The 27,986-nt window shown below is 41.3% G+C and overlaps 1 protein-coding gene across 7 annotated transcripts; it reads left to right on the top strand.

Moving 5' to 3' along the window:
* Positions 1-1,350: 1,350 nt before the first annotated feature.
* On the top strand, positions 1,351-27,984 carry kdm4c (lysine (K)-specific demethylase 4C). 7 transcript variants are annotated; one of them, XM_084006556.1, is made up of 22 exons: positions 1,351-1,468; positions 2,940-3,106; positions 3,466-3,641; positions 4,767-4,881; positions 5,163-5,356; positions 9,224-9,273; positions 10,109-10,212; positions 10,472-10,609; positions 10,756-10,949; positions 11,087-11,274; positions 11,471-13,542; positions 13,642-13,753; positions 14,850-15,034; positions 15,162-15,405; positions 17,662-17,738; positions 18,103-18,158; positions 18,295-18,403; positions 23,794-23,988; positions 24,683-24,853; positions 26,134-26,253; positions 27,308-27,400; positions 27,547-27,984. In XM_084006556.1, exons 2-22 carry the CDS (start codon positions 2,963-2,965, stop codon positions 27,712-27,714), a joined length of 4,905 nt encoding a protein of 1,634 aa, XP_083862682.1. In that variant the 5' UTR covers positions 1,351-1,468; positions 2,940-2,962; the 3' UTR covers positions 27,715-27,984. The 7 variants fall into 7 exon arrangements, with proteins under 7 accessions (XP_083862682.1, XP_083862680.1, XP_083862679.1 ...); XM_084006554.1 differs by having other exon boundaries at positions 11,087-11,319; positions 11,471-13,533; XM_084006553.1 differs by having other exon boundaries at positions 11,087-11,319; positions 24,686-24,853.
* The last annotated feature ends 2 nt before the right edge of the window (positions 27,985-27,986 follow it).

The following is a 27,986-nucleotide window of genomic DNA, read 5'->3' as shown; positions in this document are numbered from 1 at the left end:
TCCTAAAACATAGGCGGCTTCTCCCGAATATAAACATCAACCATACATCCACACTAACATAAATTACAATAACATACACTTTACAAGGGTGAGTGGTCCAGACACTGTCACAAAGGCTGAGATTATAATCCAATAAGGCGCCTTTTAAAAATACCTGCCACTGTAAGAGAAACACAGGTGAACAAGAATCAATACTAGTTTAATTTACTGCATCAGTTTCAAGGTTTCTGGATCTGTTCATGTTGACTCCTAGACACATTTTTTGACTTACTGTGACACTTATATAGTCATCACTAACTCATGCGCTTTTCCTACTGTGATAAGTAAAATCATACGGCCTAACTGGTTTGAATTTGCACATTGAGATTTGCTGGTGAGGTATTTTGTCAAATATGATACCAGTGATTAGATTTATTTTTACTTTGTTTTATCAAAATGTAACAAAGAAATTTTAAAGACGATGCGATCTGCAGTAGAGTTTCATGTTTCCAGTTATTTATTATCAGATGCACAACCATTCCAGGCATTCTAGATTAAAATATTGGGTCTCAAGATCTCTCCTAAAATGCTAATTAAATATGTAGAAAATGTTGATAATCACACACAAAAGTAAACACAAAATGAAACATCAATTGAGCGTGTGCTGGCATAAAGGGATAGGGCTTATAAGACAAGCAAGTGTCACGTAAAAGTAGGAGAAATACAAACCAGAGTTATTTAAAAAAATATTCAGTTATTATTAATAAAGTAATAAATTATGACTTAAAAATGTGCCTTCTTAGAAAGTGGTACCATAGTACCTTAATTGTAAATTTTATAGATCAAATATGGAAGCCCATTATTATACACTGTTAGAAAAAGAGACACTTTCATAAAATAATGATAAAAAAAAAACGAGTTAGTGTCTCAGATTTTGAGTTAGTATCTCAAAATAATGACTTGATATCTCAAAAACTTTGACTTAGTGTAGTATGTCATTATTTTGAGATACTATGTCATTATTTTGAGATACAATGTCATTATTTTGAGAACGTTTCTCATTATTAAAGTTTCTCATCATTATGTTGATGATTTGTCATTTCGACTGTAAAATTGTAATTAAAAGACAATACGTTTTCTTCCAGTGGTTAAAGCCTCTAGAAGCGCCGAGACAAATACACAACACATATGAAGTGTATGTAGAATAGTACAGCTACATGCTAGAGATGCAGGTGCACTTTCCATCAACATTGGCTGCGTTGCAGCTCATCTCCTGAATCGCAGATCTCACGGTGCGTGGATAGGTCTTCCGCCGTGCCCGTGCCCGCTCGCACGTACGCGCAGCTGAGCCGGAGTAGAGGCGCTCGGAACGCCGTCTCGTCTCACCGCAAGAAGCAGCGACAGCAGCGGCAGAGTAGCTGTCATGTGAATCAGCTGGACGAACAAGGAAGGGGATCAATAACAACACTACTCCGTCTTCTAAATCGAGGTAAAAGACTGTATAGTTTTATGGAAACGACTTGACTTGTAATTATAGAGGCGGAAAACGGTGTGTGACAGCTAGGTTTAAACTCATTTATTAGAAAGCGGCGTGCATTTCGTGACAACTGTGCAGAATTAGCCAAGCTATCAACAGCTAACCGTTAGCGGTGCCAACCAAATAAGTTGTCAGGCTCTGGTGCCAGTGGGCATTTATCGTTGTTCGTCCATCTATTCGTTAACTTGTATGATGTACGACGTTACACCATATTTATATCAGACTTAATGATTTGTGTCACACAAAGTCACAGAGCGAAGTAGCTACAGCACGGGCCTATCGGCAGCCACCTTGCAAGGGGCATTTAAACCCCATAGACTTGCGTGTAAGAAGTTAGCTCAGGTGGTAGCCGGGCTAGCTTAATAGTTAGCTATGCTTTCCTTTCCCAACTGCTTGCGAGTCAGGTCCCGTGAATGAATCATCTAATTCAAGTCAAAGCGTGCCCCCGTCTAGCGTTAGAAACAAGCTACCAAGCTCCGCTACTTGTTCAGCCATTACTTTGCATCATAACAAAACGTAGGCTAGTTGGCTAGTTAGCTGGCTTTGCAGACAACAAAGCTCAGCCAAGCTGCAGACGTGCATGCAGTATTAAGGGTCAGCCTAGATGAATTTGTCTTGGGGGTTTTCACAGATTTATTTTAATTAATGATGGCTGAATATGCCAGATTAAGGTTATCAATGTGTTGAAATTATTGTTTTAAAATGTTTAACAACGACTAAACACAATAGTGTCTAAACATTGTAACGTGAGCTGAATTTTGTTGTTGTTTTTTTCAAAAACTTGCTATCGCCTGTTACATAATCGCGCCGCACGCCATTGCTATGTGGTTTGCGGTGAAGCAGCGTTATGAAGAAATGTAAGGTTGGAAATCACAGTTGCATCACTATCAGGGCAATGTGATCCTTTGTCTGAATGCACAGTAAAGTCAGAGATGTGAGTGGGGAGGGTGGATGGGACAAAATCTGAAAAGGCTTGTTGGCATCAGCGAGGATCAAAGGACCAAATCGACATTTGTTGAATCTCTACCTCCATCTAGTGGCAACTTATTGTCACAATCACACGAACCAACTGCCTTATATGACGGCAACACACCTGTCAATTACAGCTTTTTGTAATACTTTCACTAGTTTGAAATATTGAAAAATGTAAGGTGAAATAGCTGATGAGAAACAGTTAGTAAATGGTGTGTGTGTGTGTGTGTGTGTGTGTGTGTGTGTGTGTGTGTGTGTGTGTGTGTGTCTATACAGTATCTTCAACATATATTAAGCATGTTTTGAATCGGTTATATTATATTTCTAAAAGAGAGATTCAGCTTATTCTCCCCACATAGCCAGCAAAGTAATCAATGTTTACCATAGCCAATTTCTGTCACCATTACAATGAAAAGTCAATTATATAATATATTTTTTCCCTTTTTTCTAGGTTATATCTATTGAGGTGGCAGGATGGCGGGAGCAGAGGTGTACGGCCCTGCAAACCCCACCTGCAAGATTATGACCTTCAGGCCCACCATGGAGGAGTTCAAAGACTTCAACCAGTATTTGGTTTATATGGAGTCACAAGGTGCACACCGTGCAGGCCTGGCGAAGGTAATTAGTCTTTAAATCTCAACTTGAACAATGTTTCATCCACCCAAAAAATGTCTGCAAGTGATGGACTATTCCCACTACGGTGGTGGGTTACCGTTTCCTCTCTAGTGGGCTGACTGTTTGATTTTGTCGTAGAGGGAGTTTAGGGCACTCAGAATAAAGAGACACAAAGAAAAGCAGGGAAAGACATTAAGACATAGTGTGACATATTGAAGACATAATAAGAGAGTGGCCCTTTTGGACACAATGGGCTACTGCTATTCAAAATAAAGAAATGCTGATCAGAGTGGCCTGTTTTTACTGGTTACCCCTATTCCTGTTTTAGAAAGCAATCCTTTCCTCTTCCATTTGTCCCTCAGGTGATTCCTCCTAAAGGCTGGAAGCCCCGTCGTACCTATGATGACATAGATGATCTGATGATTGATGCTCCCATCCAGCAGATGATGGCTGGCCAATCAGGGCTCTTCACTCAGTACAACATCCAGAAGAAGCCTCTTAATGTGCAGGAGTTCAGGCGATTAGCAAACAGTGACATGTGAGTGTTATGGCGGATGGATTTAATTGTTTTCACTGCCTTAATGATTAACAGATATATAATAATTATAATAATATTTATTTATGTGGCACATTTTAAAAACAACAGTTTACAAAGTGCGTTTAACAGCAGAATATAAATATGACCAGGTACACAAATACAACAAACACATTAGTAGAGATAAGGTAAAAAGAAAACAATAAAAAATAAATAAATAAAATAAAAATAAATAAAATAAATAAAAAGTTGTTTTAAGAAGTGATTTAAAAGAGGTCACTGATTCAGCAAGCCTTAGCTTCACACAGACATTCGGATGCTGTCAGAGTAGGAATCTAACTTTATGTTCACAGGGTTTTTGACTGGTCCACTGCAAAACATACAATGTTAAAGTGTGTGTGTGTGTGTGTGTGTGTGTGTGTGTGTGTGTGTGTGTGTGTGTGTGTGTGTGTGTGTGTGTGTGTGTGTGTGTGTGTGTGTGTGTGTGTGTGTGTGTGTGTGTTCTATCATCTTGGATAGACATAGCCGACAAAAGAAGTAATTATACTCATTAGACCTATGAAGTTGTGTTGCTGGCGTATTTATCCCTCAAAGAAATAAAACAAAAACATCTTTGTTTTTGTATTGTATTATTTTTTTTTTTTCCAAATCTTTTTATTAATTTGTATTGTATTATTAATTACTAATCTTGCATAATCCAAGGAAACAAAGGAAAACAAGACATTGGTAGAAGAGAAGGAAATGAACAGCAGTTAAGCACATTTTTGAATAGTTAATTTCCATAGTTACATTTTTCTTAATCCCACATTTGATTAGATTTGGAAAAGTGATTTAAAAGTGCAAGAGCTATATTTGCTATGGGTATACAATTATTAAAACTGAAAAACAAAACAGGATTTAGGAATATTTTCTGAATACACAGTGTGATCAAAGTGCATTATTGAACTCTGCTAATGCATTATTTGGTCTTATTTGCTGTTTGATTTAAGTTTGTTCTTTTTATATGAAGATTTGTATTCTGCTGCCTTGACTATGACTCTCCTGTAAAAGATATTCTGAATCTCAATGGCCTTGTGTTCCTGGTAAAATACTTTACAGTTCCAAATACATTGTGATTGTCCTCCACAGGTACTGTACACCTCGCTACCTGAATTATGAAGATCTTGAGAGGAAATATTGGAAGAACCTCACTTTTGTCTCGCCCATATACGGTGCTGATGTCAGTGGCAGCCTCTATGATGAGGTAGATAATGATCCTTTCTCTTTTGTTCCTTTCCCCCTAGTTCCAAAAGTGTGTTCATTTCTGTCACCAATTATTCAATCTCCATTACGCTGCACTTTAGAGGTGTGGAACACTTCACATAGTGGACATCCACGCTATCAATACGAGTGGGCATTTGACAGCTGGCCAACATGGAGCGCAATGTGTTAAATTATACTTTATTTAGCGGATTCTGGTTGGATTAAAACATCTCATTGTCATTGTCACAATACCAATCTCCAAGGTTGTTTCTGATCTTCTAGGATGTGGAGGAGTGGAACATCGGCCACCTGAACTCCGTCTTGGATGTTATCGAGGAGGACTGTGGTGTATCCATCCAGGGGGTTAACACTCCGTATCTATACTTTGGCATGTGGAAGACCACTTTCTCCTGGCACACTGAGGACATGGACCTATACAGCATCAACTACCTCCACTTTGGAGAGCCCAAGTCCTGGTAAGTGTGGGAGAGGGACTTAGGTACAGAAGGGTATGTAATCCAGTTCAACACATACCACAAAATACAGCCTGAAAAACCAAGAACCCCCTGTGTTACAATGGAAACCAACGGCATATTCTTCACAAAAGTTTGTGTTGTACTTGTTGCAAAGCATTGGTTAATCCTAGTGCCTTACTTTTGTTCACATCCACTTGCATAATAATAATAATGGCAACCTTTATTTATATAGCAAATATATTCAAAAAACCAATACAAAGTGCTTTACAATAAAAAAAAGAAAACATGTTGAAAACATAAGGGAAGGAAATGAGCAAAAAAGCGATTAAATAAATGCGTAATACACTAACTTAAATGTCATGAAACACACATCAATAAAAAAGTGGGTTTCAAAAGAGGGGATTTAAAAGACGAGACAGAGTTTGCAGCCCTGATCTCCTCAGGCAGGTCATTCCACCGTCTAGGAGCCCTGACTGCAAAGGCTCGATCGCCGGCATGTAAGAATCTGGACCAATAACAAGGAAAGATGCATCTAAGGATCACAGCGTGCTGAAAGGGATGTAGTGCAATAAGAGATCTGATATATAACTTGGGGCAAGGCCTCCCAGGGCTTTTTATGTGATAATTACAAACTCTGAAAGTCATGCAGGTTAACCATAGTTAACTGGACTTATTGGAGGTCCTGTCTCTCCTTCCCTTGAGTGAATAAGCCTATATGCTCTTTTGAGTTGTCCTGACTATTTAACCTTTTTAAAGATTTGGCTTAATGTTCGCGTTGTCCTCGTAAATGGCAACAGTCAAGTCGAATTAAATGCAATCTAAACATTGTTTGTGTAGTAAAGGTATTATTGTGCAGTCAGCTCGAGTGATGCATGACTATTTATCCTAACTATTCTATATGTGGTGCATATTTACGAGAAGCTTTCACGTTTAAGGATCAGTTCATTTTATTTCTATGGTGTCACTGCTCTTGTTGGCACTGTGACATTTTTCTGATCCGGTCACATGGTTTGGTGCGACATGTTAAAGGAGTCATCACCTGGTTTTATACGTATCCAGCCCCCCTTGGATCGCTTTGGATCAATTCGTAAAACTTATTAGAAAAAAAAAAAAAAATTTTAATCAAACATTGAGCTTGTTCTGACCCTTTTTCGTACCGCGATTTTATCACGCGAGATTACGCGCGAGGTTTTGACTGGTCCGGATGTGCATTGTATAATATGTAATGAGGCGCGCGTTGATTCGCCGCAGGAAGGACAGAGCCGGGGGGGCTTGCCTGCATGCAGACTCCAAAACATAATGGCGGCGCTTCGGCGATTTCAGGTAGCGGACGGGGCGGGGTTGGGTGGTGAAAGAGGGGTGGGCTTATGCAAGTAGCCGCCACGGTGACGTCACCGAAGGCGCAGAATCAAAATCTCGTGCTTTAGGAATGCACACCCTTGTGTGCTATTCCTGTTCGGAAAAAGAGCAGAAGCGAAAAAACGGCGCCACTTTCAAACTCCAGCCTTTCAGGCAAGTTTCAACTGAGGTCAAACACAGATATGCATGTTTTAACAAGAGACATTGCGATTTCCGGGTGATGACTCCTTTAAGGAAATACAGGGCAGAGCAAACAGTATGGCGTGTGTGGAAATGTAAATGGTGAATTACATACGTCTTAGCTTTCATTCAATTAACCCAACCATTCTGTTGCATATGGCCCTTGGGTTTTCTTGCCTTGGTGCTTGTTTGCACACTGATGAGGTGGTTACCTCAACAAGTGACTCTACTGCAGAAAGTCCAAATCCTTGTGAGAATAGAAAAGGTATGCAGCAGTAGGGACATCCAGGGAGGCAGTGTGTATGGCGCTCGTTATTCTCCAAGGGTGTAAGCAAATGGTTTGATTTCTTGGAAGCTATCGTTCTTGTCAGTGCAGTGGAGCAAGGCAAAATTAATGAATACACTCTACAGTGTTTCTGTAAATTTACCTCAATCACTATACTCCACACTGATCAGCAATGTAAACTAACCTACTGCTTACTAGAAGTGGTAGTTTTCCCACTACAATTACTGTCACTTGCACACACTCAATCTCTTCTAGTCTTTGCAAATAACTGCTCGAGGCTATGTACACTAATAACACTTGGTTTTCTGTATTTATTTGACTAGGGGAGGGGGTGCGTTGGAATAATGAATGTGACGATGCCTTGTAGCTCGGGGATGTCGTGTCCCAGGGAACGTCATACGTTTTCTTTTTGTAGATTGGAAAAAAAGTAAAATAAGTTCTGTTGTAATTTACACTATAGACTGGGACCATCATCATTGGATTGTGTGATAAGTACACAGTAAATGCACAATGCATAATTTACTAACTTAAAAAAATGGATTTAAAGTTACTTTAAAGATAAGATAGGATAAGTACAGTGAAGATCAGATTGAAATAGAAATGCAGAGATGGCAGATTGTAAGGTATAGATGCAATATTTACATACTTTATAGTTTCCAAATGATCTTGTTGAGAAAATACTGTATTGACCAGAGCACATGGTGACATGAATGTCAGACACAGAATATACAGATTGCATTGTATAATTTTGTGTTGTAATTGCATTCCTTAATAGAAGGAGAGCTGGGTTTTAAGCAGGTTCATGTTAAAATAATAAAGCCAAGGAAGAGGTGAAGAATGCAGGTAGATGAAAATGGAGTTGGCTTTTTATTTCTTTGTCAGCTTGACTTGTTCCATTTCTCTCTGCCTCTTGCCCTGGAGGGAGTTCTGCTCATTAGAGCAGTGAGCTCTGCAACCCCACAGGGATCAGTGTCACAGCCAGACAGTGACACGCACGTACACGGAGACACACACACACACACACACACACACACACACACACACACACACACACACACACACACACACACACACACACACACGTACAAAGGGATGCCTGATGATCCAAGTACCCACACACATGCATACCCTTATCATCTAGCACACACACACGCACACACACACACACACACACACACACACACACACACACACACACACACACACACACACACACACACACACTAGCATACACTCTTTCATCTCGCTCCTATTTTGACATCTTGTCCCTGGAGGGGAGCGGCTTAAAGATGCACCTCTCTCACCTCTTCTCAATCCCCTACCCCCTCCAACTCCCCATGTCACCTCCACCTGAGGTTGCCTCTCCCACTCATCCTGTCTCTCACTGCTCTGTTAAGCTGACAGGTGATATGATGATAAAAATGCCACCGACCTGAGGGCGGATAGTGCTAGTCAAATGGAATGCCGAGTCAAACCTCGAGGGAATTCTGTCATCCTCCCTGGCTTTCTCACTGGGAACTTTGGGAATAGTTTAAATTCAGATTCTGAGAGCAGTGTGGCTCAAGAAAACGTGGAATGAGGACAAAATAATCTGACCTCTTGACTCAACTGCAATCAGAGATTATTAATATTATAAGAGAGAGACGGAGCAAGGCTCTGTATTTCAAAATTAAGTATTGAAGAGACAAAAGACCAAAATCATTAGGCTTCTAAATTGTGAAAGGTCAGCATTTGCTAAAAAAAGCTAATAAGTTATGAGAGGGTTCCAGTAAATCTGAATATACTAAGCAACATTTTCGTTATCATTTTTATTTGTGAATAAATAGTGTACTGATGGAAAAAGCTCATCAGCCTTCTTGCAATTATTCATTTATCCACCACTTGATGGCAGTCTTGAAACTGTAATGGCTCCTCTTGAAAACATCTCTGCGACTGTCAGTGTATGCTTCAGTGTGTTCATTACGCATGTTTAGAATTTCACACACACACACACATGCCGTCAAAAATAGTCTGCTCCATATCTTCTGTGTTGTCTCTAACAGGTATGCCATTCCCCCTGAGCATGGGAAGAGACTGGAGCGTCTGGCTACAGGTAAAAAAAAATCATTTATATTCTCTTTGAATTCTCCATATAAATGGAGGCGGGAGAGGTAATTACATTATATTTAAATAGCATACAGAAGCAGGTCTGCATTAAACAACAAAGTAAAATGCATAAATTAAAATCTGCAAGGACACTAGAGGTAATGGCAAAGCTAAAGATGCAGCATGCTAATGGGCTGTGACTATAAACAAGCAAAAACTGCTACTAGTAGAGATGTACATGGACAAATATGCTCAGGGAAAATCCATACTGTAAGGCATTAAATTAACTTGAATGCATATGATTACACTTACAACTAAATCATTGTTAAAGTGTTTCAAGTGTAATATAAAATGAGCCTATTAGGTCTTCTGATTACTTCACTGGAGAACGTAATTACAGACGGCTGTCCATTTAACAGAGGTAAAATGATCTGCAACAAAGCCATTCAAATGAATTGTTTACGATGCATTGTTTTCTTCTTTTGGTGTTTCAAGCAGTATCATTGTAAATTGAAATTTCTTTGCTGTTGTCAGACAAAGTAACAGTGAATTTAGTGATGGATAAATGTCATATTTTGGACATTTTATAAACAAATTGATTTAATGATGATAATAATAATGTAATATTCCATCAAATTTCCATTTTTTATTCCATTATTTAAATAATGATTAGTTGCAACCCTAATAAAGAAAATAGTGGTCTGTTAAGTCGGAAAATGTTTAGAACCAGAAAATCCACCACACACTTATCGTTTTATTCCGGCTTTTTATTTGTATATGTTTTGTCTCCTTTCCACTGGCTTACACTCTGTTAATAGTGTATATGTGCACATTTTTGTCAGGTTTCTTTCCTAACAGCTTCAAGGGGTGTGAGGCTTTTCTTCGTCATAAGATGACTCTAATCTCCCCTTCCATACTTAAGAAGTATGGCATTCCCTTTGATAAGGTAGGCTCTCAGTCCTCCTCCTCTCACCATTTATACTCCCTTTATTTACTAACTTTCTGGAAACCAGAAAAAAAATCTAATTTAGCAGTTTTTGTTTAACTGATTGCATAAACCATTTATTATTTGACTGATTTTAAATATACATACATATATGTATGTGTGACTTTTTAAGTGGTGTTTTTTAAAAACAAAAGGTAACTCATCTCTTCTCATGACTGAACCCCCCGTGTCTTTCTTCGTCCTTATTGTAAATTGCCAGATAACTCAGGAAGCTGGAGAGTTCATGATCACGTTCCCTTATGGCTACCATGCTGGGTTCAATCATGGCTTTAACTGTGCAGAGTCCACCAACTTTGCCACTCTGCGCTGGATAGACTACGGCAAAGTAGCCACACAGGTAACATTCATCTGAAAACCTTTTGTCTGTCACAGATTTGTAAACAGTTCATTTCATGGTAAGCTGAGCAGAGTAGATTATGATTTAGCCTTAAAAGTCACGACTGCAAGACTATATTCTTCCTCCTCCTCCTGTCTGTCCTCTAGTGCACATGTAGTAAGGACATGGTGAAGATATCCATGGAACCCTTTGTGAAACGTTTTCAACCTGACCGGTACACTAACTGGATGGTGGGCAAAGATTCTGCACCTCTTGACCACATACTTGCCACTCCCAGTACGACGCCGGAGCTACAGAGCTGGTTGCAGAGGCGACACAAAAACAAACCTACTAATAAAGGGTAAAGGGTGGAATATTTGGTAGCTGCTAAATAGCTAAATGCCATTGTCTCAAGTCACAATATTCCACGTTTATTTTCATTGGTCTTCAGTGTTGATCTGAGTTTTTTCTAACTGGGTGAAATCTCCCTTCTTACAGGTGCACCCACACTCGTATGCGCTCCAAGCGCCTCAGAACCACTGAGGAGCCCATTGAACTGGATGGCAGCTCAACATTGACCAGCAGCAAGAGGAGAGGCCTGGGTGGTCCGCCTGGGCCCAAGCTGAGAAGATCTGTGGCAGGGACAAGCTGCAGAGAAGAAGAGGAGAAAGAAAAGAAAAAGGAAGGCGAGTCAAAGCACAACCCGTATCAGAACCCTATTCAGCTTTCAGGTAAGACAAGGTAGCAAGCTGTGAAAGCGTGCATGATTGACAAACTTAGCCTGCATGCATATTTTTTTAACATTTGGAAATTTCTCTCATCTGAGGTCTATGAAGAGTATTTTTACACTTCTTATTTACTTTGTGTTTTTATCCTTTACAGGTCCTTGCAGGCAGATGTGTGTGGTCAAGGTGAATCGAGTGGAGAGTAATAGTTTGAGATTTTCCAATAAGGAGCCCTCCAATACGTCTGACTGCAGCACCATTCCCTCCCCTGCTTCAGCAGTGAAGAATGACCCAAAGGCAGAGACGGTCACTCATACTGACCCTCAACACCTCTCAGGGTCAGGGGTCATGAGCAGGACTAGTGAAGGACTCAGACAATGGCCTGAGGCTACCCAGATGCATCGGGGAATTAATGAGCCACGGTGTGGCTCTCCTGAACCACAAGACCTCTCAACTTCTCAGGACTGCTCTATGAGGGTCTCTCCCCCGGAGCCCACCAAACTCGACTCATCTTCCCACACAACAAGCATTTCTGCTGAGCCTGACCTGAGCTTGTGTCTCCCAGACTCTGAAGCTCAGACCTCTACTTCCTCATGTAGAGAAGACACTTTAAGCCTCACACCAAACACTGACAGTAGCATGAACACAGGTACTGAGAATCACAACAACAGTACTGCTAAAGCAGAGGAAATGGACAACGTTGTTTATACAAAACATATCAATCCACACTTCACTACAGAAGCACTTTATGATCTCAAAACTGAGCCAGTAGAGGGGGGCAGTTGCACGTCACGTGGCTCCTTCTCCCCTTCAGGACACATTTGCATTTCAGAGAAAAACAGCACTGAGGAAAGTCTTTTCCCTCCTCTGCTACAGAGGAATGCGGTGGATATGCCACAACTCACTCCGGAGCCAGCAGATAAGGTTGCAGTCTGCCCTTTGCCACCTGTACTGATCCAAGAGATGCCCTCGCTCACCCCAGCTGATGTTGGTCTTACCAACATCCCAAAAGCGAGTCACCAGGTTGCACCTGTGCTTCAGCGGGAGATGCCAACCGGGAGATCACCGTCCTCACTTGGAGTCAAAAAGGCAGAGAGAGAAGCTGTCTTAATGATGTCAAAAGAGCCTCAAACAGCGGATTTAGGTTCTACGTATAGTTGCGAAGGGCTGGTAGCGTCTGGTTTAGATGGAAACGAGGCTAATGTAACGACCAATGCTATGCACAAAATAACATCTGGTTGTGTCCGTGAAATGCTAACAATGCCAGGAATTGCTGCCGAAAAGGATCGTTCAAAGCTGGAGGTTGTTACTACTGGACAGTCTGATGGTTCCTCTCGCCAACTATTTCAGACCACTGCACCTCAAACAGAGCAGCAATACAGCTTAGGAGAGTTGGCAAATAAGGACAACTCGGCTGAAAGGGACAGCATATTCAGTCTGAGTAGTTGTGGCTCTCTTTCAACTGGCACCTCAGACAATCCCCCAAACCCTTCCCTTCCATTATGCACTCACAGTGACAGTCACTTAGCATTGCAACTCCACCACCACACAACATACACACCTTTGCATTGTACTTCTGAGAACCCATACGTTGAGCCCAAACCTTTCTCCAGCAGCATCTGGAAAAACTTAAATTCCCAGGGTCCTGCCGTACTCATCCAGAGTCTGCACCCTGAACTCCCTTCTGACTTCACCCATGATCCCCTACCTTACACTATGTGGACTGAGCCTCAGTGCAAAGAAGTCACAGACCTGGAGGACGCAGAACAGGATCTTCGTGAGTCAGAGAACCAGGAAGAGGAAGGGGGGCCTCTCACCTGGGCCCAACTGGAGCCCACGTCGCTAGTTTCTGTCGGTGCTGTTGAGCCCCTGGGGCTTTGTGGAGATTATGAACTCCACAGAGGGGAAGCAGATGGGTCTGAGGCCCTTTCCTTGTGCAGGGAGCTGGGGAGACAAAGGGAGGCAGAGGAGAGCCGGCTCTCCGATACTGCTGTTTCACCTCTCGGGGGGAGAGGAGGAGAACAGGATGGAGTGTCTGATGTGGAAGAAGGGAGATCTGATGGGGAAGAGGCAGAGCAGCAAGGTACTGTCAAGGGGGAGAGCAGTAGTGACTCATCTGAGGAGGAGGAAGAGGAGGAGGAGGAGGAGGAGGAAGAAGAAGCGGAGGAAGATGATACGAGTAACTGCGAGTGTGATGAATCAGGCCTGGAACCTGGGGAGGTTTGTGCCGTGAGTGCTTTTTTACACAGTCAAACACATAGATAAGTTTTATACAAATACAGATTATTGTCACTCTTAATGGCTTCCAATTACGCCCGTTCATGCCAGTTCCCTGCCCTGGCGGTGAAGAGGACCACTAAGAGCTGGCGTCACCCACTCAGGAAACCGACTGCGAGGGCTGTACCCACTGCTGTCAAACAACAGGCTGCCAGTGACGATGGTGGGAACTCACTCACCCACACACAGTTCACACAGTTCATTGAAAGGTATTGCAAAGGTTTAGCCTTAAAAAGACTCCAACACTCAGACAGTGACACATGCACATGTTGCGAGCCAATAGCCATACTCATTTTGATAAAAACCCATGGTCATTTCCTGTTGTGGTTAGTGCTGCAAAGCGGGTGGCAACAGGCCAGGAACCATGATCCTTTGACTTCTGCTGGTTGCCAACAGCCATTTTCAGTATACTTAAAAGCCATGACATTTCTTTATTAAAAGGTAGATTAACGAGCAAAAAAATAAGCTCGGGTGTCACCGAATTGTCTTTGCTATCTTAATACCATTAATAACACCCTGTTAAATAGTAAGTACGGTCAGGTAACGTTTGTGTTCTCCCACAGCGTAGCTTTTTATAACCGCTGCCAAACTCTGCGGTCTCCTCTTCCCCTCCTCATTTTTCACATTTTATGTCCCCCCAAATGATTCGTCTGACGTCAATGCACACATAAACCAAACAGATTTAACTCTCAGGCCTACCACAGTAAAATGGCCTAGTGATAGATTCTCTACTATTTGTTTTCATGGTTTTAGCATGGTGGAAGGGAGGGCCCTCAATTAACAACGACTAGTTCACACAGTCATATTCATCATCTCCACTGTTGTGAAAAAGGATGAATAATTCAGCAGCCATTTTAGTCGTTTATCCCGGGAAAATGACCGTGGCTGTGAGAACCGTATTTTATGATGATGAGAGCTCTTAATCAGTTTGGGTAATTTTATAAACACACAGGCTTCTATTCATTGCAAATGTTTTTCAAGTCACTGGAGGAAAGTGTCACCACTGTTGATGGATTAGATCTGATTTAAGCAGCAAATCTATTAATACCGCTGAAGTGAGTTGTGAGAATGATGATGATGTTTTTGATATTCAGGGCACATGATTGTTTCAGATTCAGAACAGGCTTAATTTACAAGTACCAGACAAGAGATTTGGGCTCTGTTTTGTTTGACTCAGCATCTGGGCCATAGTAAAAACAACACCATTTGAATAGATATGTAATTGCAAGGTTGTAAGACTTTAGTTTGTCTCCACTTAGAGCCCCCTGAAGCAAGCCTGGCAGAGGAGGAGGAGGAGCAGGAAATGGAGGCGTGGGCCAAACCCCTCATCTACCTGTGGCAGAACAGGAAGAGCTGCTTCACAGCAGAGAGGGAGTACAATGCCCATGCAGCCACCATGCAGCCATACTGTGCCGTGTGCACACTCTTCATGCCCTATTATCAGGTAAAGCAAAGGTCAACAGGTAACTATATATATATATATATATATACATATATATATCACCCACCTCCTTCGTTAGTATTTAGAAGTCCTTAAGAACATCATGACAATAACCAATTGTTTTTTTTAGGTTGAAGACAAAGTAGAGGACAATACACCTGTCGGAGCTAAGGACGCCTCTAAATCATCATCACCGATTGAGGGCCTCACACGTCCCTGTAGAGGTCTGAGGAAGACCAAGCCCCTGGTCCCAGAGATCTGCTTTTCTTTCCGGGAGCAGAACTGCCCCCCAACTCCCACGAATCCTCTGCTGCAGGAAGATGGCACCTCCCCTCTGCTCTGCTGCCAGGGCTGTTGCCTGCAAGTCCATGCAAGTACGTATGCACAAGGAAAGTGTGTGTGTGTGTGTGTGTGTGTGTGTGTGTGTGTGTGTGTGTGTGTGTGTGTGTGTGTGTGTGTGTGTGTGTGTGTGTGTGTGTGTGTGTGTCTGTGTGTCTGTGTGTCTGTGTGTCTGTGTGTCTGTGTGTGTGTTGTGTGTGTGTGTTGTGTGTGTGTGTTGTGTGTGTGTTCCTCATATGCAAGGACTAGCAAAATGGAAACAAATAGTTATTCCCCCCCCCTTTTTTTACCATTTAATGGGCTGCATTACAAAAAGTAAAGTAGGCCAGGAAGATATAAGTGTAGTTTCTAAACTTCATAACATCTATAATCATATACTGGTCAGATACTTAAGTCCCGATACATGCGGTTTTAAACATTTTACGATATGGTGGGTATTGCGATGACATATATTGCACTATACCTCTATTTATTATCTTTTTTTTAAACTGAAAATAATGCATTATGTTTGTCAGAGTCTGTTTTCTCTCATAAGCATATGTTTTCCTTCAGTTTATCTTTCTGATCCCATTGACTTTATCCATGAGAAAACATAAAAAAGACTGAAAAATCAATTGTTACCAAAAGGTTTAATTAGTATTTGTAATATGAATAGTTTATATTAGAAAAGACCAAGCCACATTGTTTGTTTCAACTTGTTGTGCTTGTTTTTCTGTTGTCACTGTAAGAGGGTCAGTGGGTTTGAGTCCTGACTGGATCTCAATGTTCCACCCCGCTCTGTTTCCCCGTCTCCCCCTCTCTCTGTGGTTTGGAGTATTTTATTTCCCCCGTCAGCCGAATGAGGGTGAATCCTCTGTCTTCACCACACATACTTCCTGTCCAAAAGCCCAAAGCCAGTGCAACAAGGCTTCACAAATACGCTTTAAAAAAAACAACAAAAAAAGCAAACCCCAGAGCCTCTCTTTTGCATCGGACACAAAGGCGTGAAAGGCTGTGCATTATCTCAATCCCCCATTCGTACACATTTAACCACCCTGGGTCTCCTTTTCCAATCCATACACATTGGGCCAATATCTGAAGTGTTCAGCTGGTCTTCTACAGTCCTACACACACACACACACACACACACACACACATGCACACGTTTCTCAAAGTCTCACTCACTGTCCTGAATCCACAGCTTTATAATGACGTTGCTCCTCTCAGACAGTTTCAGTCCCTCATACTTTCCTGCCACTAGTGTCGATACCACCTCATTTTTTTACTCTCTGGATGGTCTAGATGTTATTTATACTGTGTGTGCTTAACTGCTATAGACTTCATGCACTACACATTTACTTGCTTTGTGTGAGTGTGTGGAGGTACAGTATAGGGTGGGCAGTAGGAGCTGAAGTGTATGTCATTTGACACTGATGAAAAAGCCACAAGTTTGGTCGAGAACCTTCAATAACTATGAGTCGATGTTGATTTCCCCCCGTACTGTTATATGAACTGGGGAAAGGAAAGAGAGGTGAGCTTAGATTTTATGTTTGGTTTGGTGATGGATGGTGGGGGAAAAGAATGGAGACATTCACACATATACAGACTTTAAGCGTTTCTTGCAAATACAAATCCCCCCTTCCCCTCGGGCTTATGTGTCTTTAACTTTGTGGAATGGATTTTAACTAGTTGTCAGCTTTGAAAAGAATCCCATTTGCCACACTTTTCAATTCAAAATGTTTTTTTGTTGAAGGTGACCTGCACTCATATTTTTAATTTAACATGTCTGCTGTTCTGCCACACCAAGGACACAGACCTAAACTATGCAAGACAACGATATTTATCTAAAGTCGCTGTATCTGTGTCTGTCAGCTGTGTCACCTGGGTTACGAAGGGCTACCTGCAAGTGTCTGAAAGGAAAGCATGCTGTCACAGTAGTGCAAGTCTGGCTGCCTTTAAAGCTCTCTTTGATACACAGATGAACACACAAACAGATGCATTTATAAACCAAGATGTAGAGATGCACCTCTACCTCCTGTGTTGTCTGCATTACTTGCTCAACCGCAGCTGTTCTCTGACACACAGTAATAGAGCTCTCCATTTCCACTTAGTCTGCAATACTGTGCATTTCAGCATGAAACAATACCATCTTTCTGTTGAAAATCTGTGGAAACAATGTGGACGTGGCATTTTATTCTGTTCTTGTAACCAATTGTAGCCTGTCACATCTGCTGTTCTCTGTGAATGGTTCGTTGAGACCATGCCACCATTATTTGAGTGTAAATATTTTTTTTCATCACTTCCTCCTTAAGGTTGCTATGGTGTTGCCGCAGATGATGTCAGCGAACAGTGGTCATGTGATCGCTGTACGGAAGGAAGCTTTACAGCGGTAAGTTTTTTCTTTTAGTTTAATATTTGACTTGACAAAGACGGATCCTTGCAAATCCAATTAAAAAGCTTGTTTGTTTTGAAATAAATGTGTCGTTTGGAGTCAAGAAAAATGTTATCTTAAAAAAATAAAGGCTTTATAGATGACTAAATGTGATTTATGCCTCACTATTCCCTTCACCACTTTGTGGTATCGCCACTTGCTTTGCTGGGGAGGAGACACACTGCAACTTAGGTTAAAGATGCAGTTTGTCATCTGCCTATATATATATATACAGGTGTTATATGTAAGCATGTACAAGGACATAATGGTGATAAGAAAATAATATCAACTTTCTCTCTTACTCATTTGTATGTTTTCTCAGGAATGCTGTCTCTGTAACCTCAGAGGTGGAGCTCTGAAGAAAACCCAAAACGACAAGTGAGACAGGCTTTTGTTCTCTGATTAGCTCAGCGCACTCATCTCTGATCTCCAGAGCTCAGGCGAATTAATTGTGCGTCTTAATCATCATAATATATTAACGTGTGTGTCTGTGTGTCTGTGCGTGTGCATATAGATGGGCCCACGTGATGTGCGCAGTAGCACTGCCGGAGGCAAGGTTCAGCGATGAAACCAAGAGGAATCCCATTGACACCAGTAGGATCCCCATGCAGCGATATAAACTGGTGAGGAGAGACACACACACACTCACACACGCACGCACACACACACTAATGCAGTGCTGGAATTCCCCAGGTCCTTGAGGACTGGCTCAGTCTAATTAATGAAGTGTTCACAGTTCTAATTAACAATGTGAGACGAACATGCCCGCAATCAAAGCTAGATAATTAACCACTGGTGGGTGGGAGTGGGGTTTTGTGTACGTAGGGCTGTCTGTGTGGGTGTTTGTCCATACATGTGTGTGTGTGTGTGTGTGTGTGTGTGTGTTTGCATGTATCCTGTGTGTGTGTTTGTTTAATGAGAGAGCTGGACTGTGTCTCTGCAGACCTGACATGTTGCCACTATAGTTAGCTCTCTGCTGCAGGCTCCATGATAGCTCAGCAGAAAGCGTTGTCGAGGTACCGCCTAATGCAAGATGGATAACCGGTGAATACTGCCTGTCCATTCCTTTCTTACATTATTGTTTCAACAACAAGTACTACATGAGTGTGATGAGATGATATTGGATTTTATTGCAGTAAAAACTATACAATAACTTGATCGTGTGAATTTCCATTATCGGCAATCGCAAATAATCATAAATATCATCACCAGTGACTTGAAAAAGCTGTCTAGGTCATTATCTTGGTAGAGAAGTAAAACATGTGCCTGATTTTAAAAAGCACAGGTTACAAAAATATATATTTTTCTTTATTTATTTATGCAGGGAGACCTTATGATTTCTGATCATATTATTTATGATTATTTGATTGTGTGATCATCAGTGATGCAAAAAAAAAAAAGGTTTCTTAACCAAATGTGTTGTTATACAGTATGTTTTAGTGCCATTTTAAGAGTTTTAAGCATATTTTGATGATTTTCGGGATAATATGATGAATTGCAATTATTTTGGCCAGAATAATTGTGATATATCATTTTCACATCGTCCCATATCTACCTGCATGCGAGCAAAACTTTTCAAAGAAGTGTATATGATTGATCAAGGCATTGATTGTTACTCCCTAAAACACAATCTGCATTTGTATCAGATTACTGCCTAAAGCAAGAAATACGAGCTGAGTGAGACAATGACATAATTAATGTACAGTATTTGTGGTAGGTGATCATAAAATTATTGTAGATAAAAACTCAGTTGCCAGCCTGTACGGTGCTCCTAGCTAAAGCTATTGTAGAGAGGTGCCAGTTCAACTTAATGAGGCTGCAGTTTGTAGTGCTTTTCAACTGTTTTCCATAAGACTGAAAAATCTCCTTCTGCTTTAAACTTTCATATAAAGAAATAATAAAATCCTCACCTTTTTTATTGATTAAAAATAGAGCGGAAGATAATTCTTATCTATATAAGAAACACCTCCTAGTTTAAAGCAATCCTACCAGCAATACTAGTAAGGTGTCCGCTATAATCTAACCAACCAGTCGTGGTTCCTACATGAGTGCCTGCTCACCCGGAGACAGTTGAAGGGATGCTGCTGCGCTGACACTGAATGGGACCCTTACTTTGTGGACACAGTGACATCACCCACAGCACCGGGTATTTACAGGGATATGGTTCGTATCTGCTCACACCACATTGATTTGAGCTTATTTGGATAGGAAAGCATAGACCACGACGTGTCAGTATTCATATCCAGGGGCCAAACTCTGAACAAAATGGAAATTGTAGTCTAGACTGGAAAGGGCACGACACTCATAAAAAGTCTGTGACATTAGCCTGGCGATGGCCAAAACGTTTCAGATCCTTCCTGTAGCTGTTCGATCCTGTTAACGTCAGAGTGCCCATTTGAGCTTGATGCATAGATTACACTTTCCAGCTCTGCATCTTAGATAGCTCTTCAGATCAGATACATCGTCCATAGGGAGGAAACTGTATGTACTAATTTATCAAAAACCACATCCTGTTTTTCCCACACTTCATTATGACATGAAATCTTTACTCCCTGCTGCCAGTGTTTCACTAATTAACGTGCTGAGACAAGCACTTTTTGGAAGGATGCATGCTTCTATTGATGACAAAACAGATGGGCCTCTTTTAAACAACCTCTTTGAAATCTAAATTAAGGTAAAAAATATGAAACACCAGCATGCTTGAATAAATGATCAGCCCATTTACACATTCTGTAGTAGAAACATTTTTTTTTGTGTCATGATGACACAGATTGGATTTAAATTGAGTGAGATTATGGATGGTATACCTTTCTCCTTTGCCCACTTTGTATGTTCACTCCGTAAACCACGTGTTCACATTGGACCCGTTGCCCCTGAAGCAGCCCAGAACATTTATAATTTACTATCTCACGCGCACAGGCGCGCACACATACACATTCATAATTTACTGTGGGAATGTTCTTAACGCATGGCTCAACACAGGCACCCAAATACACCCCGGAGAAGGTACAACCATGGGGAAAAGTGGGTTAGGCTCACACATACGCAAACTCACACACTTTAAAACGTAAAACTATGGTGACATATTTTAACATGACTTTATGTTGTTGTTTTTTTAAATATACATTCTCATTTACATAAACACACACACACACACACGTGTCTACACACAGGGTGTGTTGCATGCCATTCAGAATCTTGTCATGCCTGCCTCAATAGCTGGACGAGACAGTCGGGCCAGTTCATCAGCAGCACACTGCCGTCCATAATGGAGGAGATATGGGGAAAAAGGCTTTATGGAATGTAGGCCAAGTTAGTCTCCAAGAAAAGCACTTGAGTAAAAGTCCCTCAGTTCAGAAAAGGAAGAGCTGTGAAGCAGTGGAGCCTCCATTAATACAAAAAAGGGATAAAGTTTAGTGTTTTCATCACCCAATTTAGTTTAAGCGTTGCCTTTTAGTTTGAGGGACAACTTTTGTGAGAGCCTCTCGGTACACTAAGCAGCCTCATCGCCAACTGATATCTGAATTAAGTGGGCTGATTTGATAATTGTAACAGCGAAGCCAGCCCTCCTGTAGAGGTTACATTGGATTAATGATGCCGAGGTTAACAAATTAGATCAGCTATTGATCTTTTAAAGGATTGAGCAAAGGGTACTTATTTTCAGAGACTTTTAAATCACTTTTTTATTGGCACAGCATCACCTTCTTATAAACCAATCAAATGCTGTGCTTCCCTTCCTGCCGTGATTTTTCCCGATTGTATGTACCAGGGAAACATCCTGCCATCCTATTTAATATTGTACATATCCGTGGATATGATGAGATAGTGATAGGACAGTTTACATGTCATCAGACTCCTTTATAGGTTAGAATTCATATTTACAAACCAGCTAATTCCTACTTGAGCTCACTTAATGCAGAGGGGTTTGTCTATATGTAGGCATATTATCTGTCGGCATGTATGGATATTTCAGTACGGATTCTCATGAATTAGTTTAATGAATAAATTACCTTCAAAGAGATGTGAAAGCGTATCTTAAGAGAGTGGAAGTCAGGGCAGGGAAGCGGAGCGAAAAAGAGATCGGAGATGACTGTTTTTATAAGAAGGAGAGTGGAGGAAATGGAGTGAGATGGGAGGGATGCGTAAGGGGTGAAAGTGAAATGGGCGAGCGAGTAGGGTTATAATGGGAGGATGTCATCATTCTTTCCCTTTAGTGGGAGTGCTGAGGATTTGTGGGAGGTGGGAGGGGGGGGGGGGATGCCACAGTAGAGGAAATGGACTTGATGGGCTGTTTGGTGCAGAAAACCGAGGGATAGTCTTAAAAATTTAGGTGCGAGTGTGCTTGTGCATGGATGCATGGCAATGTTTGTACGTAGGGTGTGTGTGTGTGTGTGTGTGTGTGTGTGTGTGTGTGTGTGTGTGTGTGTGTGTGTGTGTGTGTGTGTGTGTGTGTGTGTGTGTGTGTGTGTGTGTGTGTGTGTGTGTGTGTGTGTGTGTGTGTGTGTGTGTGTGTGTGTGTGTGTGTGTGTGTGTGTGTGTGTGTGTGTGTGTGTATCATGGCCTTGACTGTGCAGCTGTGTACTGCTCACAGACCTCAAATGAGGGGAAAAGATACCACAACACAGGCATTGCAGCACTGGTTTGTTGTGGAAACCTCAAATGATGTCATCTGATTAGTCTTATTTGAGGGTTTCCTTGTATTGTAGCGGTGCAATAACGTGTTTCTGTTAACTGTTACAACCAAGGTCTTTCCCCCTCACCTCATCCTATCTGTGTTTTGTTTACACCACCATATCCAATAACAGTGCATTGAGGATGTTTATGTGGAGCACATAATGGTTTTAAATTATGTTAGAGGTTCATGGCAAAACCGGGCAATGATTCACGTAGCGGCCTTTTGTCTTTAATTCACTGCTGTTTTTCTTGAGCTTGTTTTTAAAGTCTCTCAAGGGGAAGTACAGATTTTAAATTACTTGGGTTTTTTTTATACAAACTTTTCCAAACACCACACTGTTGGATAAGGTCAGGGTTTCTTCAATGCAGTAAAGACTAAGTGGCAGATGGTTTAATGTAGTTTGCAATAGAAAGTGACAGGGAAGACTGCAAGGATGTGACAGAAGGTCTCATGCTCTTTTTTGAGTCCTTTTTGTTAAACTAAATGTTACATCCTCAACCTGTCTAAAATGTATGTAAATGGCAGAGCTGTGTCCAAATCACTAATATATTCTGCATACCTCCATAATGTGTGTGCTGCATTTTGTTGTCCATCATATTGTTTGATGTCCTCAGATGAGGTTGCTGGTATGGGAACGGCAATGTACAAACCCTCTCTTTTACTGAGTAAATAAACTGTGACTACAAAGTATACTGGTGCTAATGCGACCATGATGTAGTTTGTTTACTGCTTTTTACTTTGCCGATTGCATTCACGCTTCAAAAAATCATAAAAGTTGTGTTCATTTCTGAACATTAGCTTGCTGAACAAAACGGCAGGTATCATAAATTTGTGTTAATCCAAAATCCCATGGAAAAATCCCACTGGCTTTTTGTCGAGGGAACCAGTGCGATACTAAATTCCAGGGGATGGCATGACATTTTTTTTTAAAAGTCATCCCTGCGGCACAAAGATATCGCTTATTCCACTGTGCCATCGTCCTCCATTGTCGAACAGGAACTATTAGAAGCACATAAATGAGCCATACTGTTGAACTGAGTGAACCTTCATTATATTGAATATGGGCACTGCAGTTTGTTCTCAAACCCGCATACCTCGTCCTAATACGGTAAAACCAAATGTGTATTATTTCACAACTGTAAATAGTTGTTTATTGACATTATTTAGCCCTTTTCTTAAAATGCGGCTATACATGACTTTTGTGCCGTCACTACGAAAGAACGGACTTGGAGTGCGAGTTTGAAAAATGGAGACTGAAGCCAGTCTTGTCCTGGAAGCAGCTGGCCCTCGACAGTCAGCGTTCTGTGTGTGACAGTTTGCTCTGGTCTGTGTTTACAGAAGTGCATCTATTGTCGTAAGCGCTGCGAGGGGAAACGGCAGGCAGGTGCTTGTATCCAGTGCTCATGTGGCCGGTGTCCCACCTCCTTTCATGTGACCTGTGCCCATGCTGCCGGTGTAATCATGGAGCCTGATGATTGGCCGTATGTTGTGTCAATCACCTGCCATAGACATCAGTCACGGAGTTCGTCAGCTGTAAGTTATAGGACAGGTGTTTCCTAGTTGTGCTCAGCTGGAATGGACATGGCAATGTGTTTGCACTTTGTAACAACTATCAAACTTGTGTTTAATTTGTAACAGATTAATAGGGATGATCGGTTCTAGTGTAGACACCTGATTGATGTTACTCTCATACAATGTCGTAGAGGTGGGCAAGTGAATGTTGGCCACATCTGGTGGTTTAGTGCAGCAATATAAACATGCATGTTGATGGAATTTATTTTGAAAAGTTATGCATGAACGCCCAAGAAAGGCATTTTATATCATCTCATCTTTTCTAAATAAATGATTTTGCATTATTTGCTTTAAAGGGTCAGTACACAAAAATAATAATAAAAAACAAATTTAATTTCTCACTTAAATTTGGTGGAATCATGTAGCCATGCAAATAGTGGCTATCAAGAGTAACCTATATCTGGACCGACATATTAAATCTCTTCGATTTTTCAATGCCCTGTTTGGGGTAATGACAGAATCTCTTGAGATGTCTGAATACCAGGACAAAATAAAAACCCTAAAACTTTCTGCATGGCTAGATGCCACTCAGTGTGTCACTCAAATGCAACTAAGAGTACTACATTTTTCACTACACAATGAAGTCGTATCATAGGAGTTTTAGGTAGAAATACAGTCATACAGTAGTGTAATTGCTGCTCTCTGTCTGTGCTAGAAGCAGCGAGCGTGCCAAGCGCCCATCTCCCTGGGCCAGACGGTGATCTCCAAACACAAGAACCTGCGCTACTACAGCTCAAAGGTCACCCAGATCACCTCCCAGATGTTCTACGAGGTCATGTTCGACGACGGCTCCTTCTCCAACGATACTTACCCCGAGGACATAGTGGTGAGAACATGTTGAATTAGAGAAACGCTCAAGAGGTCACCTCCCAGTTGTAAAAGGTCGTAGCATTGAAAGGAGCCTCCTTTTTTCAAGAGGGATCCTTGGTTCTTAAATGGCCATTGTATGGTGGATTACCTGTAAGTGGGTGTGATCAAGAGTCAGAATTATTTCCCTCCTTTGTGAAATCGCCATGAAACATCAAGGGTTTCTGGAAAAGCCATTCAAATTGAATGACATATCATGGGACTGCCAGGTTGTCGTGGTAACGGCAAATAATCACTGACAAGCCCATTCTCGATCAGTTGAAACCATTGATTTGTTCAAGTGATTATGGTAATGACCAAGTCCCTCTTGGTGAGCTTAACGCTGTTAAAGAGAAGTAGCTGTGACAGACACAACCACACACACGTGTGTGTTACTGTATTAGTGAGGACACTCCACTCATTTGCATTCAATCCTGAACCTAAGCCTTAATTGACCTGGAGATTATCGTGATGATGCCTACACCAAAGTAATTATAAATTCCACTTGTACATAAATTATATTTTAAAATGATAATCATCATCATCATTTCATCAGGGCTTGATGGGATAACCAACAAATATTTGGTCGTGTTTATGTAGCTACATGTTTGAACATTTTTATCATTCACTAATGTTCAACATTGTGGTAGCTTTTAAAGCAGCCAGTTGTTGGAATCTTCTGCATTTTACAGCATCTTAGACAGACTAGAAGGCTCTTATCACGGCAGCCATTCTGATATGTAATCACAGGTGTAATTGATCAAATTAATTATTGTCCCTTTCCATGTACCCTGTCCCAGCCATTCCAGTGAGCCAGCATGCATAATACAATACCAGGGCCCTGGCACAAGCAAACGGAACAGGGCCAGAATGAATGTTATTCATTACCCTGCAATGACTCGTCAACATGGAAGCTGTGAAACGGGCCTGTTGTTCAGCTCAAGTTAGCAACCTAGCATGCTATACATCAATATTTATATTAGTTTGGTGTTTAACCTCCTAGAATAATTTGTGCCTCATTTTGACTATTTCTTACTCTCCCACTAGTCGACTAGGCTAAGTTTACCGTAGCATTTAAATTAGTTGTTTGGAACCTCACTAGTATCGTGTATATCGTTTGTAGGAGATGTTAAAGAAGTGAGGAACGTGCTTGTATTATTTACCTTACAGTTCTCATATACATTAACAATATACACATGTGGAAAATAAAGTGACACACGCACTCTTACACGGACGAACCATTTTTTCTTGTCTCTTCAGAGCAGAGATTGTATGAACTTGGGTCCTCCTGAAGTAGGGGAACCTGTTCAAGTGAAGTGGCCTGATGGGCTGTTCTATGGTGCCAAATACCTGGGATCCAACGTGTCATACATGTATCAGGTACACACACACTCACACTCACACATACTACACTATAGACACACATGACAAATGGTGAATGTACCAGAGAGGCACACAACCCGGTTTTGCAGATTTAATCCTTTTTTTTGCCTTGAAACTGAATTACAAGCTATGTTGAGGGTCATAGAGAGACAGCGTTAAACTTGTTCAACTCCCTCAACATCAGAATCATCATGACTCCTCTGACGTCGTTGAGGTCTGTGTATGGAGAGAGAGAAAAAGAAAGGGGACACTTGAGATTGAGGGAGGTGCTGAAGTCATGGCAACCAAAGAGGAGGAGCGGGGATGAGATGCAAGATGATGGGAGGATGAAAAGATGTACAGGAAGAAAAAGCTATTCAGACTCAGAATTGAAGCAGATGGGGAGAGATGGAGGAGGAGAAGAAGGTGACAATCTGCATTATTCAAACTCACTGAAATATTCACCAAGCGAAGTCATGCAGCTTCCACTTAAAGCTTTATTTAGTTGAGCTGGGCGTCAACCATTAGTTATGCACAAATGCATCTGTGACGCAGGTACTCTGTTGAAGATGGGTTGGATTTTAATTTAAAAAAAAAAAGAAGCTGAACAAGAACTTTCCATTGTCAAGTCGTGTTTAGGTAGGAAATGCTCTTTTACTTCAAGATCCACACGGTGATCAAAAACTTTTGAGCCCAGAGGTGACATGAAAATTGCTTATTTCATTTCTTTTTAATCTATCACACTCTACAGTCAAATGCTGATGCATTGAGAGAAAGGTGTTTTTCTTTGTAATTTGATGAAATAACAAATCATAGTGCTATTGTTTCATGTTTACTTTCCTTGTGTGAGACCTGATACATATTTTGACTGATATAGCATCTTTTCAGGAGGTTATTAACTGCAAAAAAAAAAAAAAAATGTCTAGATAAAATATGAGTTTGAAATGTAGTGGAGTACCCCTCAGTACCTGCAAGTTTTGTGTGTGGGTAAAAAAAGAGTGAAATTATAAAGGGCTTTGGATCATTTTTATTTAAAACTGTAAGTAAGTAAAATATTTTCATGTCATCTCAGGTGGAGTTTGAGGACGGGTCTCAGGTGCTGGCAAAAAGAGAAGATGTCTATACTTTAGATGAAGACCTGCCTAAAAAGGTGAAACGTAGACTTGTAAGTATTAGACTTACTGGGCAACACATAAACTGTAAACCATACGTTTGATGCTTTCTTAAATGCATGAAAGCTCAAAATTCTCTTTCCCCCTGGAACGCCTTCTTGTTTACTCATTGGCGTTTTGTCATGTCTCGTTTTTCCAGTCCACGGCTTCGAGCATGCGTTTCCAGGACGCCTTCTTCACCACACAGGGGGAGAGGAAACGGCAGAGGACACCCAACTCACGCTTCCAGAAAGACTATGTGGCCCTGCCAGGACTCCGTACAACTGCCAAAAGCACATGGGAGCAACGCAGCCACAAAGGGAAATGAAGTCATGGAGAAGGATGAATGACAAATGAATGCACTGAATTACCAGTGGATGTAGAGAGGTGTGTGTGTGTGTGTGTGTGTGTGTGTGTGTGTGTGTGTGTGTGTGTGTGTGTGTGTGTGTGTGTGTGTGTGTGTGTGTGTGTGTGTGTGTGTGTGTGTGTGTGTGTGTGTGTGTGTGTGTGTGTGTGTGTGTGTGTGTGTGTGTGTGTGTGCGTACGATGTGAGGGAAGCGGTGATTTGGGTGGTGATGGAAGTTAACTTGCGTGCTTGTA

The sequence above is a fragment of the Eutrigla gurnardus genome (genome assembly GCF_963514095.1).
Source record: "Eutrigla gurnardus genome assembly, chromosome: 3".
NCBI lineage: Eukaryota > Metazoa > Chordata > Actinopteri > Perciformes > Triglidae > Eutrigla > Eutrigla gurnardus.
This window is presented reverse-complemented; position numbering and strand designations above follow the sequence as displayed.

What these genes read in the sequence shown, in the direction of transcription:
- kdm4c (XM_084006552.1), top strand. Translation starts at nt 2,963, where the DNA reads ATGGCGGGAGCAGAGGTGTACGGCCCTGCAAACCCCACCTGCAAGATT. An exon ending in ACTGGAGCGTCTGGCTACAG is followed by an intron (nt 9,274 to 10,108) that starts GTAAAAAAAAAT and finishes CATTTTTGTCAG; the next exon opens with GTTTCTTTCCTAACAGCTTC. An exon ending in ACGTGTCATACATGTATCAG is followed by an intron (nt 26,254 to 27,307) that starts GTACACACACAC and finishes ATGTCATCTCAG; the next exon opens with GTGGAGTTTGAGGACGGGTC.